This window comes from Eretmochelys imbricata, chromosome 3 (genome assembly GCF_965152235.1).
Source record: "Eretmochelys imbricata isolate rEreImb1 chromosome 3, rEreImb1.hap1, whole genome shotgun sequence".
NCBI lineage: Eukaryota > Metazoa > Chordata > Testudines > Cheloniidae > Eretmochelys > Eretmochelys imbricata.
The window spans coordinates 159189792-159204193 of record NC_135574.1 but is presented as its reverse complement, the minus strand read 5'-3'; the positions used below and the strand labels follow the sequence as shown (position 1 = coordinate 159204193).

General features: G+C 45.0%; 1 protein-coding gene across 2 annotated transcripts in view; it reads right to left on the bottom strand.

Moving 5' to 3' along the window:
* The window catches only part of NVL (nuclear VCP like), a 74036-nt gene that overhangs the window by 26199 nt on the left and 33435 nt on the right, over nucleotides 1-14402 (bottom strand). The window contains exons 18-19 of one of the 2 annotated variants that reach the window (XM_077813698.1): nucleotides 13503-13602; nucleotides 3643-3749 (exon numbers count right to left, since the gene is read on the bottom strand). In XM_077813698.1, the coding sequence (XP_077669824.1) occupies nucleotides 3643-3749; nucleotides 13503-13602 (207 nt within the window). The remainder of the gene's footprint in view (nucleotides 1-3642; nucleotides 3750-13502; nucleotides 13603-14402) is intronic. The other variant, XM_077813699.1, reaches the window with a different exon arrangement.

The following is a 14402-nucleotide window of genomic DNA, read 5'->3' as shown; positions in this document are numbered from 1 at the left end:
CCTGGCCGCTGTCATGGGGAATTTCGAGACCGAGGCGATTAGCCCTTTCAGGGTCTCGAACCTGCCCGGCAGGAGGGAGGCCGTGGCAGTAGAGGCGTCCAGGAGCGCCCCAATGAACTCTATGCGCTGGACTGGAACTAATGTTGACTTGGCCTTGTTTACCAACAGACCCAGGTTGGCAAAAGTGGACAGAAGGAGCGCCACGTAGTCCCGCACCTGTGACCAGGAGCTGCTCTTGACCAGCCAGTCGTCCAGGTAGGGGAAGATCTGGACCCCCCAGAGCCTGAGGTAGGCCGCCATCACCGACATACACTTCGTGAACACCCTCGGGGCAGTGGATAGGCCAAACGGAAGGACCATGAACTGATAGTGGTTCTGCCCCACTAGGAACCGGAGGAAGCATCAGTGCCCCTCGAATATATGAATATGGAAATATGTGTCCTGCAGGCCCAGGGCCACGTACCAATCGCCGGGGCCCAGGGAGGGTATGATAGAGGCCAGGGAGACCATGCGGAACTTGAGTTCGACCATGAACTGGTTCAGGTCCCACAGATCCAGGATAGGCCTGAGATCCCCTTTTGCCTTGGGGATAAGCAAATAATGGGAGTAAAACCCCTTGCCCTTGAACTCCCCGGGCACCATTTCCACAGCTCCCAGACTGAGGAGCCGGCCCACCTCTTGCTCTAACAGGTCCACATGTGATGGGTCCCCAGACCAGTGAGGAATGGGGGGTGGTTGGGAGGGGGCGAGACAAGATGCAGCGTGTAGCCCCGAGAGATGGTGTTGAAGACCCATTGGTCTGAGGTTAGTCGCAACCATTCAGAGAGGAGAGGAAAGTACATAAGCGATTGCGGAAGGGAAGCTTTATTGAATGGGGAGTCCCCTCGGGAGTTGCCTGGGTACCCCCGGCGCCCAGGTTGTGGGGTAGGATGCGACCACCGTTGAGGGTGCCCCTTCCGGTCCTTAGACCTGTTATAGGCGGGCTCATATCTAGGCTGAGAAGCCCGGGCAGCGGCCTGCTGTGGCTTGAACTTGGCTTTGGCCAGCAGTACATAAAGGCCCAGGGTCTGCAAGATCGTGCGGGAATCTTTCATGCCATGCAGCCTGGAGTCCATTTGTTCTGAGAACAGGGTCTTGCCGTCAAACGGGAGATCTTGCATAATTGACTGGGACTCCGTGGATAGCCCGGACAGCAGGAGCCATGATGCCCTCCTCATGGATACCGTCGAGGCCATGGATCGAGCAGCCATGTCCGCCGCATCCGACTCTGCCTGTAGGACGGCTTTGGCGGCAGCCACACCCTCCTCCAGCAGCGCCTTGAACTCTTTCTTGTCTTGCTCTGGGAGGGAGACCTCGAATTTTGGCAGTGAGCCCCACAAGTTAAATTCGTAACTGCTCAGGAGAGCTTGATGGTTAGCCATCCGCAGCAGGAAGCTTGAAGATGAATACAGCTTCCTAACAAAAGAGTCCAGTCTCTTTGAATCTTTATTTTTGGGCGTGGAAGCTGGTTGGCTCTGTCTCTCTCTGTGGTTGACAGATTTGATCACCAGGGAGTTGGGCGCCGGGTGGGTGTAAAGGTATTCATGCTCTTTGGCAGGTACAAAATATTTGCGCTCTGCCTTCTTTGAAATGGGAGCCAGGGAAGCTGGCGTTTGCCACAAGGCATTCGAAATGTATGCCACTACCTCCTGGAAGGGCAGAGCCACCCTGCCCTGCACCGGGGAGGACAGGACATTAAAATGGGAGTCTGAGGGCCCCTCCATCTCCTCTGCTTGGAGGTTAAGGCTCGATGCTACCCTTTCTCAGGAGCTCCTGGTGTGCTCTGAAGTCCTCCTGCGGGGCAGAGGGGCTGCAACTGTGTCATCCAGAGCTGGGGAGGAGGTTGGCATGGAGCTCTGAGTGTCTGCCGGCACTGGAGGGTTCACCCCTTGGTCGGACTCCGGGCGTGGCGCCGAGGACATATGTCCCACCGATTTAGCTCCCAGGGCCCTAGAGAGCAAGGCCGATGGCACCTCTGAAGCTCCAGTTACTGAGCGAGCCCCCACCTGGGGCTGCATCGAAGGTCACGGTGCCCACTGGTACGACTGCCCTTGCCACGGAGTCCCGTGCCACTGACTTGCTGCGGCACTGGTGGCACCAGCTGGCTGGCTTGACTAGGCTGACCCAAGGAGGGGCGGCTGCGAGCGGAAGTCGGGCTGACAAGTGACCCGGTGCTATCGCAGGAGGAACGGCGGTGCCTGGAGTGACAGCGTCCACAGGACTGCGACCCTGACGCAGAGGCGTGGTACCGCTCAGAGCTGCTGCTCCGCGATCTGCTCTGACACTCAGACCTTTGACGGCCACGGTGCTGGCGATCTACGCCTTTAGCTGCAGTGGCAGTGTCTCGGTGGGGAGCAAGAGCAGGAGTCTGACCGGGAGTGGCGTCGGCACCCGTGCTATGACTGACTGCGGTAGCCCCGACGACTCAGTGACTGTCTGCAACGCCTTTCTCGGTCACGTCGGTAATCGCTCCATGGTGTGAAGCGGTGCCGGAAGCCCTGTTCGGATGGCACCCAACCAGACAGACAGTCTAGTTGGCGTCAACGGCGATGCACGAGGACTGTGTCCCGAACGATTGCTGGGCAGCGAGCAGGGTTGGGAGCGGTCTCCTGACCGAGACCTGTGCCAAGCTAGGGCAATTGCAGGGAGCCCAGCAGCGGTTTGGCTCTGGAGCGAGGGCCTGACACTGGTGGCACTCCTGGAACCGGCATGATCATGATGTCTCGAGCCGCTTGCAAGGCCTCCAGCATCAAAGGCATCCAGACATCCGGAGAGGCCTGACCTGACGCGGCCGGGTTACTCCACTCAACATGAGTCGGAGGCCTAGGGGCTGGAGGGGAACGAGGGCTGCCCGACATGGGTCTAGCCTCTACCCCTACTTTGTCTCGATGCCACTGCGACGATGGGCCTTTCCTCGGCTTCTTGTTTCCCATAGATCGGGAGCGGTGCCAGCTAGTGGAAGGCACCGAAGGGTCACCATGTACCGAAGTTGCTGTGCCCGGAGCCGAATAGGCACAGCGCGCCGGAGCTGGGGTTAGCGCTGACTCCATGAGAATGGCCCGGAGTCTAATGTCTCTTTCCCTTTTTGTTCAGGGTTTAAAAGATCTACAAATCTTACAGCGGTCGCTGATGTGAGTCTCACCCAAACAGCACAGGCAATCCGTGTGCGGGTCACTTCTTGGCATAGAACGCCTGCAAGTGTCACACGACTTGAAGCCCAGGGCCTGGGGCATACCCCATGCCCAGGTACTCTAGCTAACTGAACTGACTGAAAGAACCTACTAACAAGAGGTACTAGCACTAAGCGAACGGAAAAGTTCTGGGGACGAGCTACAGCTAAGCTGGAGCACAGCAGTTCCGACGCACCTTCGCTGGCGGCAAGAAGAAACTGAAAGTGGGGGGAGCATGCGGCTCCCCTTATACTGTGCCATGGAGGAGCCACTCCAGGGGGCGCAGTCGTGCTCCCCATTCGGGTACTGCTAGGGGAAAATCTTCCGGCACCAGTGTATGTGGCGAGCATGCACACCTACTGTGCAGTACACACAACCAGTCACTTGAAGAAGAATGACCTCTCATAGTATAGATCTCTTTCCAAATACTCACTTTGGTAATGGTCTTTAAAATAGCAAGTCGATCCACAGGTAGTGGCAAACCCACATAGAGTGTTTTATCCAGTCTGCCAGGGCGTAGGATAGCTGGGTCAATTATGTCTGCGGAGGGGAAGACAAAATATAATCCTGAAATTAGATGCAATACGAGAAGTGTGTCTTTAAGATACCATTTCAGTGGTACCTAATACCAATCAGGTTAAAAAAAAAAAAAAGAAAGACTGAATGGTTGGAGGGTGCTGACATAGCTGAACAAGGAGTTCCACATGAATTCACAAAAGGAAAAAATATTTTCAGCTTGTTCTCTTGGGGATAAGGCAAAAATTCTCACCAAATCAACTATAGCCAAAAATGTTTAAAGTAATATAAAAAGGTAAATTAAAAATCAATGTTCATCTTGGCAAAGTATAGCTATGCAGGTGAACGGTTTCAGAGTAACAGCCGTGTTAGTCTGTATTCGCAAAAAGAAAAGGAGTACTTGTGGCACCTTAGAGACTAACCAATTTATTTGAGCATGAGCTTTCGTGAGCTACAGCTCACTTCATCAGATGCATACCGTGGAAACTGCAGCAGACTTTATATATACACAGAGAATATGAAACAATACCTCCTCCCACCCCACTGTCCTGCTGGTAATAGCTTATCTAAAGTAATCTTCAGGTTAGGCCATTTCCAGCACAAATCCAGGTTTTCTGGGGTGGAGGGTGAGAAAACCTGGATTTGTGCTGGAAATGGCCTAACCTGAAGATTACTTTAGATAAGCTATTACCAGCAGGACAGTGGGGTGGGAGGAGGTATTGTTTCATATTCTCTGTGTATATATAAAGTCTGCTGCAGTTTCCACGGTATGCATCTGATGAAGTGAGCTGTAGCTCACGAAAGCTCATGCTCAAATAAATTGGTTAGTCTCTAAGGTGCCACAAGTACTCCTTTTCTTTATGCAGGTGAAAACACTTATAAACAATCCTCCTTTTTATTGTTCATTTGCATTGCTATAGGATCTTACTTTTCTGGAAGGTAATAGAGGAGAGGATATGTTCTTTGAACATATCAAAATATGAGATGGAGCCACAAAGCAGCACATGACCTTGGTCTCCTGAGAGGCAGTGCAGACCAGGGACTCCAGATTTTGTTTGGTCTTGGGAGAGAAATGAACACTGAGATGAGAGAAACTGGAATCCTTCATGAAGTCAAATGTTCGCAAGAGCCCATTCACTGTTTTTAAGTACTGCTGGAATCTATGGGAGCTTTTAAGCACCACCGGCATATATGTAGTCTTCAATCACAGCAGGAGTCCATAAATACTAAAATCCTATTGTAGTAAGAGTGGAAAGATGGTCCAATAGTTAGGACTCTAGTCTCAGGTTTGGGATAGACTCAGCTCCACCACACACTTCCTGTGTGACCACGGCCAAGTCACTTAGCCTCTCTCTTTGCCTTCATTTCCCAGCTGTACAATGAGGATAATAGCACTGCCATACCTAACAGAAGTGTTTGAGGATAAATACAATACAGACTGTTAGGTGCTCAAACACCCAAGTAATGGGGGCCACTTTGCGATACAAGATTATTAAAGTCTAAAGGTATTTATTAAAAATATAAATTTCTTTGCAGGCAGGTAGGAAGGTTGAGAAAGGATGCAAGGAAACACAGCTATTACAAACTACATACTAATGTTACAATTAAGAAAACCTAATATTAAAAAGCCTGGAAACGATCAATTAATCCAGACAAAGATCCTAATACCCTTATAGTTCATATATGCACTAACAAAAATTCAGAGGTGTGAAAAATTATGAGAGGTGCAAGACAGGTTCATACCAGCCTAAAGAGATGCAAAAAAGAAGGGAATCCAGCAGGATATAAGCTCTTCAGGGGGTAGACTCTCTTTTCTGTGTTTGTACAGTGCTTATCACAGTGGAGCCCCAAAGGAGACTGAGGCATTTGCATGCTACCATAATTTACTATTACTACTAATAATCCTGGATTTAGAACTGTACTCTGTTTTGTGCAAAGGTTACAGTTACATTCGGTGTCTTAAATACCCTTCACCTCTGAGAGAAAACTGTGATATAAAAGGAAATAAACAGGTCAAAGATGTGCTGACCACCTTTTTCTTCTAGCAATACCATCAACAAACCAGCGTTTCTCCAAGATACAGCAGTCAAGCATCCATTTTAATACACAGACTGTGCATTCAGATGTCCCCAAGTGGTTAATGGCCATAAATTCACCTCTTGTGAACTGAGGAGTTGGAGAAATCTGCTGCTAGATGTAGATGTGGTGGGTAAGGCGGCACAGGCAATTTATCCCTATTGCTGAAGAACCCTGGTTTCTTTAAAATCACAGACTAAGGAAATTTATTGGATGACATCATAGTCAGGTATTACTGTAGCTAGCTATCACAGTCAGGAAAAAGGACAGGAAGTACATCCATAGCCATGGCACACAGACACACCTCCAGTGGTGTTAGCTACTGCAGGTATAATGGTGGAAGGACACAGACTGAAGAGTGATGTACTGTAGACTCTTCATCAGGCAAGAGAAGGGTTAGCCAAGATTGGTGCCCAGTCCTGCATTTTTTCCCGTTATTCTTCTAAGCACAGTGCTGTCAACATTAGCCTCTTCTGGCACAAATACACTTTCCAGCTGCTACGTGTATGTGTTATGGGGAAAGTTATGCCAAATTAAGAACAGATGACAAGAAGTCGTTCCAATAGCTAAGAATTGCTTTCAGTGCAATGGTATCAAACAGTCCACATTATGCACTTTTATTCTACTTTCCATCTGAAGATCTCAAAGTGCTTTACAAATATTAAATTAAGCCTCACAAGTCCCCTATATGGTAAGTATGATTCCCATTTTACAAAACAGGAGGTTAAGTGACTTGTCCAAGGATACACAATAAGTTAGTGACAAAGTCTAGTAAAACACTCTGCTCTAATGCCCACCCACTTGCTTTAACTACTAGTCTATACTTCCTCTTACCCCTTTTTTCAGTCACTGGCCCTTCAATGATCCTGAGAACCTGAATGATTACACTTCTGTAATGGGGAAAGAAAAATTTACTCAGTGTTCAAACACACCCCCTAAGGTGGTGCTCAGCATTTGTTTAATCATTTTGGATAACATCCAACCCTTTTCCATAAGTATCTCACGCCACGCAAATTACAAAATGCACTTACACAACAGAGAACATAACTACGTGACAGAGCTACCTAAAGAGCTAGGACAAGAGTCAACAAGGTTTGTGGATAAATTTAATATACTCAATAGAATGAGACAGGTTACTAATTATTGCAGACCAAAATCCACAATGGTTTCTACAGAATTTTGGAACAATTCAAACCCTACTTATAGCAATGATTCTTGACGTTCTTGTAAACTAAGGCCTGGGCTACACCACAAAGTTTAGTAGACAGCATGTGACCAAATGGAAGAGGGCACAGGAGATGCACAGAGTTTTACAGAGTCCCCTGGATCAAGCATATGTACAATAGTTTACCAAAGGGTGACATGTAAAGTCTCTACCAAAAGCCAGTAGCCCACTGATAAGTCAATCATTTCAAAATGTGTATATGAATAATATGTAAGGAGTTATGTACCTATTCTGGAAACTATGTTCTCAAAGTCTTGAACTTAAGGCAGGTAACCAAGCAGCGATGTATTAAGCAAGTTCCTTTCAAGCAGGAAGTTGCACACACTTATCTCCCTGTCTGGTCACAAAACATAAGACTATCTGCATATGGCGCAAGATGCTAATTAAAAGATTGCAAGGTCAACAAGAGAGGGAGACCATGGGGAAGAACAAAAACAAAACAAAAACAAGGGTGTCCTATTTATGAAAAAGAACAAAGAACTCTCCTGATGTATCTAAGGGTACCAAGAGATGCCTGAGATCTTTTACCGAAGAGACAAAACTGTCAGCATGTTTTGTCTGGAAAATGCTGCAAAGATTTTGGGTGAGCTAAACTTCAGTAAACAGGAGAGTATCTTGGTAATGATCTAGGCTTTAGAATGAGTGTTATGATTTTATTTTACATGTTACCATTTGTTTCCAATATTCTGACTTGCTACTTCTCAAATCTAAGTGTCCAGTGGAATAGGAGAAGGATACTCTAGGGCTATGCTCAGAGATTGGAGCATCCAATTGCTAACATGCAGAGGAACAGTGGAGGCGGGGGGGGCGGGGGGGATGCTTGTGTTGCCCGAGGCCGGTGGAGTCAGGGGGCTAACGCATGACAAGCACAAGGCTTCCTCATGCTAAGGGCAGGTGGTCGCGAAGTGCCTCATAACCCTGGGTACCTCCAAGAAGAGTAACAGTAATGACTGAGAATCACAGTCCTGTGTAGCAGGAGACATTTTACAGCCTTACACACTTGGGTCACAATGGCCCCACTGTAGATTTCCCAACTCCAAAATGATTGCCCAGTGACTGACAGCAATTTAGTGTTGCAAATTTCCAGAGCGTGATTGCCAATTGCTTCTCCACTTTCAACGCTGCTCATTTTGGTGTCCCTGCACCAGAGGGCTGAGGCAACTTGGCACCCAGCCCCAGAAATGTGGCCTTTTGCATCCGAATGTTCTGCAGCCACTGCTTGCTGTTCCAAACCTGCATTATTATCCAAACCACCAATCAGTGCTCATTTATTGGGTCCAGAAATGGCACTTTGCCACGTGGAGCTGCTTTGTGAACGCCATCAGCAACCTAGCATTTTGTTTAGTGTCCATCAGCATCCAGTTGTGCTCAAACACCTCTGCATCATGCTCACCACAACCCCAACTGCAGCAATACACCCTCAAGCTGCACAAATACTAGAGAATTGTGCATCCTGTATTAGCAACAGACAAGAGAATTGTGCTGAGGTCTGCAGGCTCCATGCTTCTGTCAGAGAGATGGTGGATACCGACAAGTGCCGTGTGGACTATGAGAAAGTTTTTTTTAAAAATGGAGCAAAAATTCGGGGATGTGAAAAGTATGATGGGATGTAGAAAGTGGCATGGTGGGAACTTGACCTTATCTCCCACAAATCCCTGGGCCACTTGCTACTGTGCCACAAAGCATTGCAAAAATGTCCCAAAAGGGATCGCACTGGATGGTAGTGCTGGGCACAGTGAGGAACCTACCCAAGGCGTGCCACACTTTACATTAAACGCAAGCACTCTTAGTGAGTATGTGCCGTGCTGACACAAGCAGCCAAGTGTACATGCGCCAGAGCAATACACAAACTTCAGGGGCTGTACCTTTTGTCAACCAAACTTTGTAGTACAGACATGACCGACGTCTTTGATCCCAGATTCTGGGAAGGTAGTGGAGTGAAAACACAGTACACTTATTTGACCCCATCTGAGCTTTAAAGACCTTTACCTGAGATAGCACTCTGCCTCTTTTGCATTCTCTGAATTTCTTGAAATTCTGGGAGCGCTAAGGCTTAATTCTCTTTAGGTTAACTAGACAGTTTGACTTTGGTTCCACATACAAAAGGAAAGAGATACAATTAAGTTTAGGGTATCAAATCTCTGCTATTATGGCAGTAATGAGAAAGATTAAGAGAGTTCATCAAGGTCATTTGGTATGTGCAACAAGAACTTCAGAAACATCCTGTATTTAAGGGGAAGTTGGAAGTCCTGTTTCAGAACCCTTAGCATGTGACGCCATCATCATTACAGATTTCACAGGACTGGTGAAGAATAAATCCTTCTGTCTACGTAAAGTAGGAATCAGATAGTTCCTAAGGGCTTTATATTTTAAAAGTTTTTACAAAAGTTCAGTATGTGTCTCCATTACCAACAGCTCTACAGTATTAAAGGAAGTTACAGTCTTACTTTTATGTCTGGGCAATACTGATACTATTAAACTAAGGCCTGCTCTACACACAGATTTTGTACCAGTATAACTATTTCAGTTAGGGGTGTCATTTTCCCCCCAAACAATAGTTATACTGGTACAATCCCTAGTGTGGTTGCATTTATACGAGTATAAAGGTAATCTGTATCTGCATAGCTTATTCCCTTTTGCATATGGGAGGAACTATACCAAGATAAAGAACCTTTATACCAGCAAACTGCATCCACACGAGGGGAGAAGGTGTTGCACTGTTTTAACTATACCAGAATAGTTAAAGCAGAACAAACTGTATGTGCACAAGGCCTAAGTAGCAACCATTTGTCCATAACTATACTGGAGGCGTGATAGTCTGCCATGATACATAGAACTGAAGAGACCAGAAAAAAAATTGTGTGATCTTTCTACCATTAGGATAGTAAGCTAGAATTTTTGGATTCTTGAACAACTTCAAATTGTGTATTCACAGTTGTCTGTTTTTCTCTGAGCAATTCCAACAGAGCTTCTCTCAATTCCACAAGAGTCAGAATAATCTATTAAACATTTTGAACTGCATCAGTTTAAGGATCACATCCTAAGTAACTATGATAGCTCATTTTCTTTGTTTGGTTCATTTCTCACATGAATTCCAGATCTTTTCACCAAATACACTTTAAATAAATGGGTTTTATGCCATGTAATACATTCATCATGAAGCCTGATGAGCTAGAGGTCTCAATTTTCCTAAAAACTCATTATTAAATACTTGCTTTGGGCACAGAAAGCTCATTTCAAGGTTCTGTACATACAATAATAGATTTGTAAATTCTGCCAAGATGTCTTCATCTATTAATCCTATTTTTTTCCCAGCTGTAACACATCCAAGAAGTCTAACATCTTCATGCATGTGTTTCTTTCTGCATCCAAAATATTAGCTGGTCATTATCTTTAAGTGATCATACATAAACTGAGTATTTTACACTGTGAAATTACATCCTGCAGCATTCTTTATTCAGTGCTCTATGTATGCATTGTAAGGGAATTAAAGGCCTGATCCAGTGCTCAAGATCTCCCATTGTCGTCAATGGGCACAATGAGGTAACAGCCTCTATGTAATTTAAACAGTCTCCTAGAGAGATGGTGCTAGGGAAAAAAAGTTACTATGTGCCCCCAAGTCATAAGTTCCCTTTTGTAACTGCAAATAATGTACCAGTCATAGAGTGCACTTTTCTAATAGCCTTTGCTTGGAGTTCATTAGCTATACTCAGGAAGTACTGATTGTTTCCAGGAGCAGATTCCAAGTACGGAACCTGCCTTGGTGCCCAGTGGATGCACTGCATGCAGGTAACAGCTGATAAATCACTTCAGTTAGACAAAGGAGTAGTGAAGGCAGCCAACCCTATGGGGAACATGAATATGACCTGAAAGAAGCCATTAAAGCAGAACTGTAGAAGTATTTGTACTCTTCAGCAGGAAGAAATGCAAACCTGTGCTCTTCAGAACAGCAGCATGTACACTGCCAAAATACCTTCACCCCACAATTCACATTCGGAGGGAGACTGTTCATAGTGAGTGAGAAAGCCCTTTTGGATCCAGATTGCATATTTCATTTCAAACAACAGATTTCCAATATTGTTTATCTAGTGCTAAAGGTATGTGGTACTGAGCTGAACCTATACCAAGTAAGAGGTTCTCTGTTTGGCGGGATTAACATTGTAGGGGCACAGGCAGATGATATGCCTGTTCTTTAAGTCTGGACATTTGACAATTTACCAAACAAAAAACCGAAAATTTAAAGTGTGCTTTGACAGTTACAGGAAGTTCAATTGATAGATATAAGGTGTGATGGTGTGGTGGAATGCCCCCATTGTCTAATAAGAAGTACTTGCTCAAAAGTTTTCAACAGCATAATAAAACATAGTGCCAAGTGGGGATTACAACTGTAACTGGAGCAGACATGTAGTTTCAAGAGATAGCTGCCCCGACCCCTTTTTGTATGGCTGTGAGACCCCTCTGGAATTACCCCTCCTTCAAGCACTCTCAGACCCAGAATCATGCATGGGAGAGCCTCCCTTTGGGGATACACCAGGGCCTGTGCTGCCCCATCCCTCCACCCAGCCATGAGTTCAGAGAAGAGATACCAGAAACTCAGCTGGAAGGAGCAGAGACAAGCAGTTGCAGAAGGGATCCTAGGGCACCGATGAGACCAGACTGCTTTTTTCAGGTTTTATTCTGGACATTCTTTTGCCTACCTTGACTGGATTTCACTCCATTTCCCACCCTCCCTGTCTCTTTACTTCAGCTTTACTCATTATGCCTTGCCTGGTCGCCTTCTCCCCAGGTACCTTATCCCCATCTCTTCAATGTTCCCTCTCCCTTCCTTTGTCTCTATTTATCTAATTCCTTCGTAACAAAACCCCACTCAAATTAAAAACCACAAACACCGAAAGAACTGCAGAACACACACAGCATTTGCAGACCTTCATATTGTTCATTCTAAGTTCTCTCTCTTTGTACCCACTCTTTGCCTTGTCCATTGAGACTGAAAATTCTTCAGGACAAGGAATGCCTCTTACTCTGATTGTACAATCCCTAGCAGAATGAGACCCTGGCCTCAGTTTGGTCGATAAGCGATTCTATTATACAAATAATGTAATGAGTGAGTTTTAAGAAGTGTCATGTTGAAACAAAAAAAAAAAAAAAAGACAGTTTTGTGTGTATTAAGTGGAGAAGCTGTTGCTAGCATATATGACAATCACCCAGGGTACATCTACACAGCAAGAAGAAACCCATGGCAGCAAGTCTCAGAGCTCGCGTCTACAGATTCGAGCTTGCACTGTGGTACTAAAAATAGCTGTGTCAATGTTTGGGCTTGAGCTGAGCCTAGGGCACTAGGCTTCAGAGCCTGAGGGTTCAACCCAAACGTCTACACAGCTATTTTTAAACACTGCAGCACGAGCCCAAATCTGTAGACCTGAGCTCTAAGACTTGCTACCATAGGTTTCTGCTTGCCATGTAGACATACCCCAAGATTTCAGGAGTCAACAAACAATGGGGACAGAGTGGTCAGAAACAGAAACATGTCCAGGATGAGAGGAAGGCAACTGAAAAAATAGAGCATGCTAGGGTTCTTGAGAATAATTTTTTTTTCGGGCGGAGGGGAGGGGTGAAGAGGGGAGAGAAGGAAGGTTCTGGAGTGGAGCGAGGAGATGATATATGGAAAATCTGGTATAATATATACAAAGCCATAAACCTAAACTACACAGATGAGTTGTAAACAATATAAGCAGAAAGGAGCATGCACTGTGTGCACTATTTCTAATCTTATTTTCTAAATTCCAAGGACCTAATTCAAAGCCCACTGAAGTCAATGGCAATTTTTCCATTGACCTCAATAAGCTCTGATTCAGGAACCAACTGAGACAGCTTTATATCTGAACAAGTTAACTTCATTTCACATCCTGTTATTTGTGACAACTTGGAATAGACCTCTATCTGCATGAAACTTGATCTATGCCAGGGTCTTACTCTGAACAACCACTGTGCTTTTATGTACACAAAAAGGTTAGTTGAAAGTCACCTGACCTCATCTGAATATTAAAGAATGCAAACAAAAAATACAAGCAAGACAACACACCTGCTTTAAGTGTCACAGTCAATTAAGCCTTAAAGAAGATTATATAAATTAAGGTTTTAAAACAACCTTCATGTAGAAATGTTTTCTTGACTTCTCTATGAAATAGTGTTTGAGTTCACATCTCCTGCAGTGTTTGCAACCCAAACCTTGCATCATTTTGTTAGTAAATGAGAACCAGAAAATGACTCTTCATCGTTCAAGCAGAGAGAAACATAAGTAGTAAACATAAATGGTGAAGAGTTAAATAGTGAAAGTAGTTTCAGTTGCAGTAAGTTAAGGTGGTGTTAGAAACACAAATAAAAAGTACTTGTTTTTAAAATATATTCTTTTAAACCCGAGAGTCCCTTTGTGGAAAAAAAAAAGCAAGCATGTTTGTTTGTTTTTTGTTTCTCACCTGGCCTGTTGGTAGCAGCCATAATGAAAACCTGCTGACGATTTTCCAGACCATCCATCTCTGTTAGCAACTGGTTTACCACACGGACACTGGCACCTGCCTGAAAACAATAATGTGGTTCCAGCAAAATTGAGAAAGCAAGCAAGTGAATCATTTAAATACAGAAAAAAGTACTTATTAGTCTTCCAAAATACCACTCCAAGATTATGCTTCTCTCGCAGCACTTTGATCAAGATTCATTCCTGACCACTTCCCTCATCTCCTTTGCTCACCACCAACCCAATTTCATGTGTCACGCCACCTTTGCACCTGGCACACATCTCCTATGTAAGAGGTGACAAGCCGCCTCTTCCTCATTAAATAAAAAAAAATTAGGACTATGCTATCCTGTGAAGCACTCGCCACTTGAACCACCCGCCATTCTGTTTGTCTTGCTTAAGTATAGACAATAAAAACCACATATACATAGGCTTTGAAAGCCCTGCCCAATTAAACTTCTAAACCAAATACATTTTGACCAGCTCAACTCAACTCATAATTAAATACAGTAGAACCTCAGAGTTAGGAACACCTGAGTTACAAACTGACTAGTCAACCACACATCTCATTTGGAATGACACATACACAATCGGACAGCAGCAGTGACACCCTCCCAAAAAAGGCAGCAAACATAGTACAGTACTGTGTTAAACAAACTACTAAAAAAATAAGAAAGCAGCATTTTTCTTCTGTATAGTAAACTTTCAAAGCTGTATTAAGTCAATGTTCAGTAGTAAACTTTTGAGAGAATCACCATAACGTTTTGTTCACAGTTATCAACAACCTCCATTCCCGAGGTGTTCATAACTCTGAGGTCCTACTGTACTAACATCCCCATTATAGCTACTACTGTTCTAAACT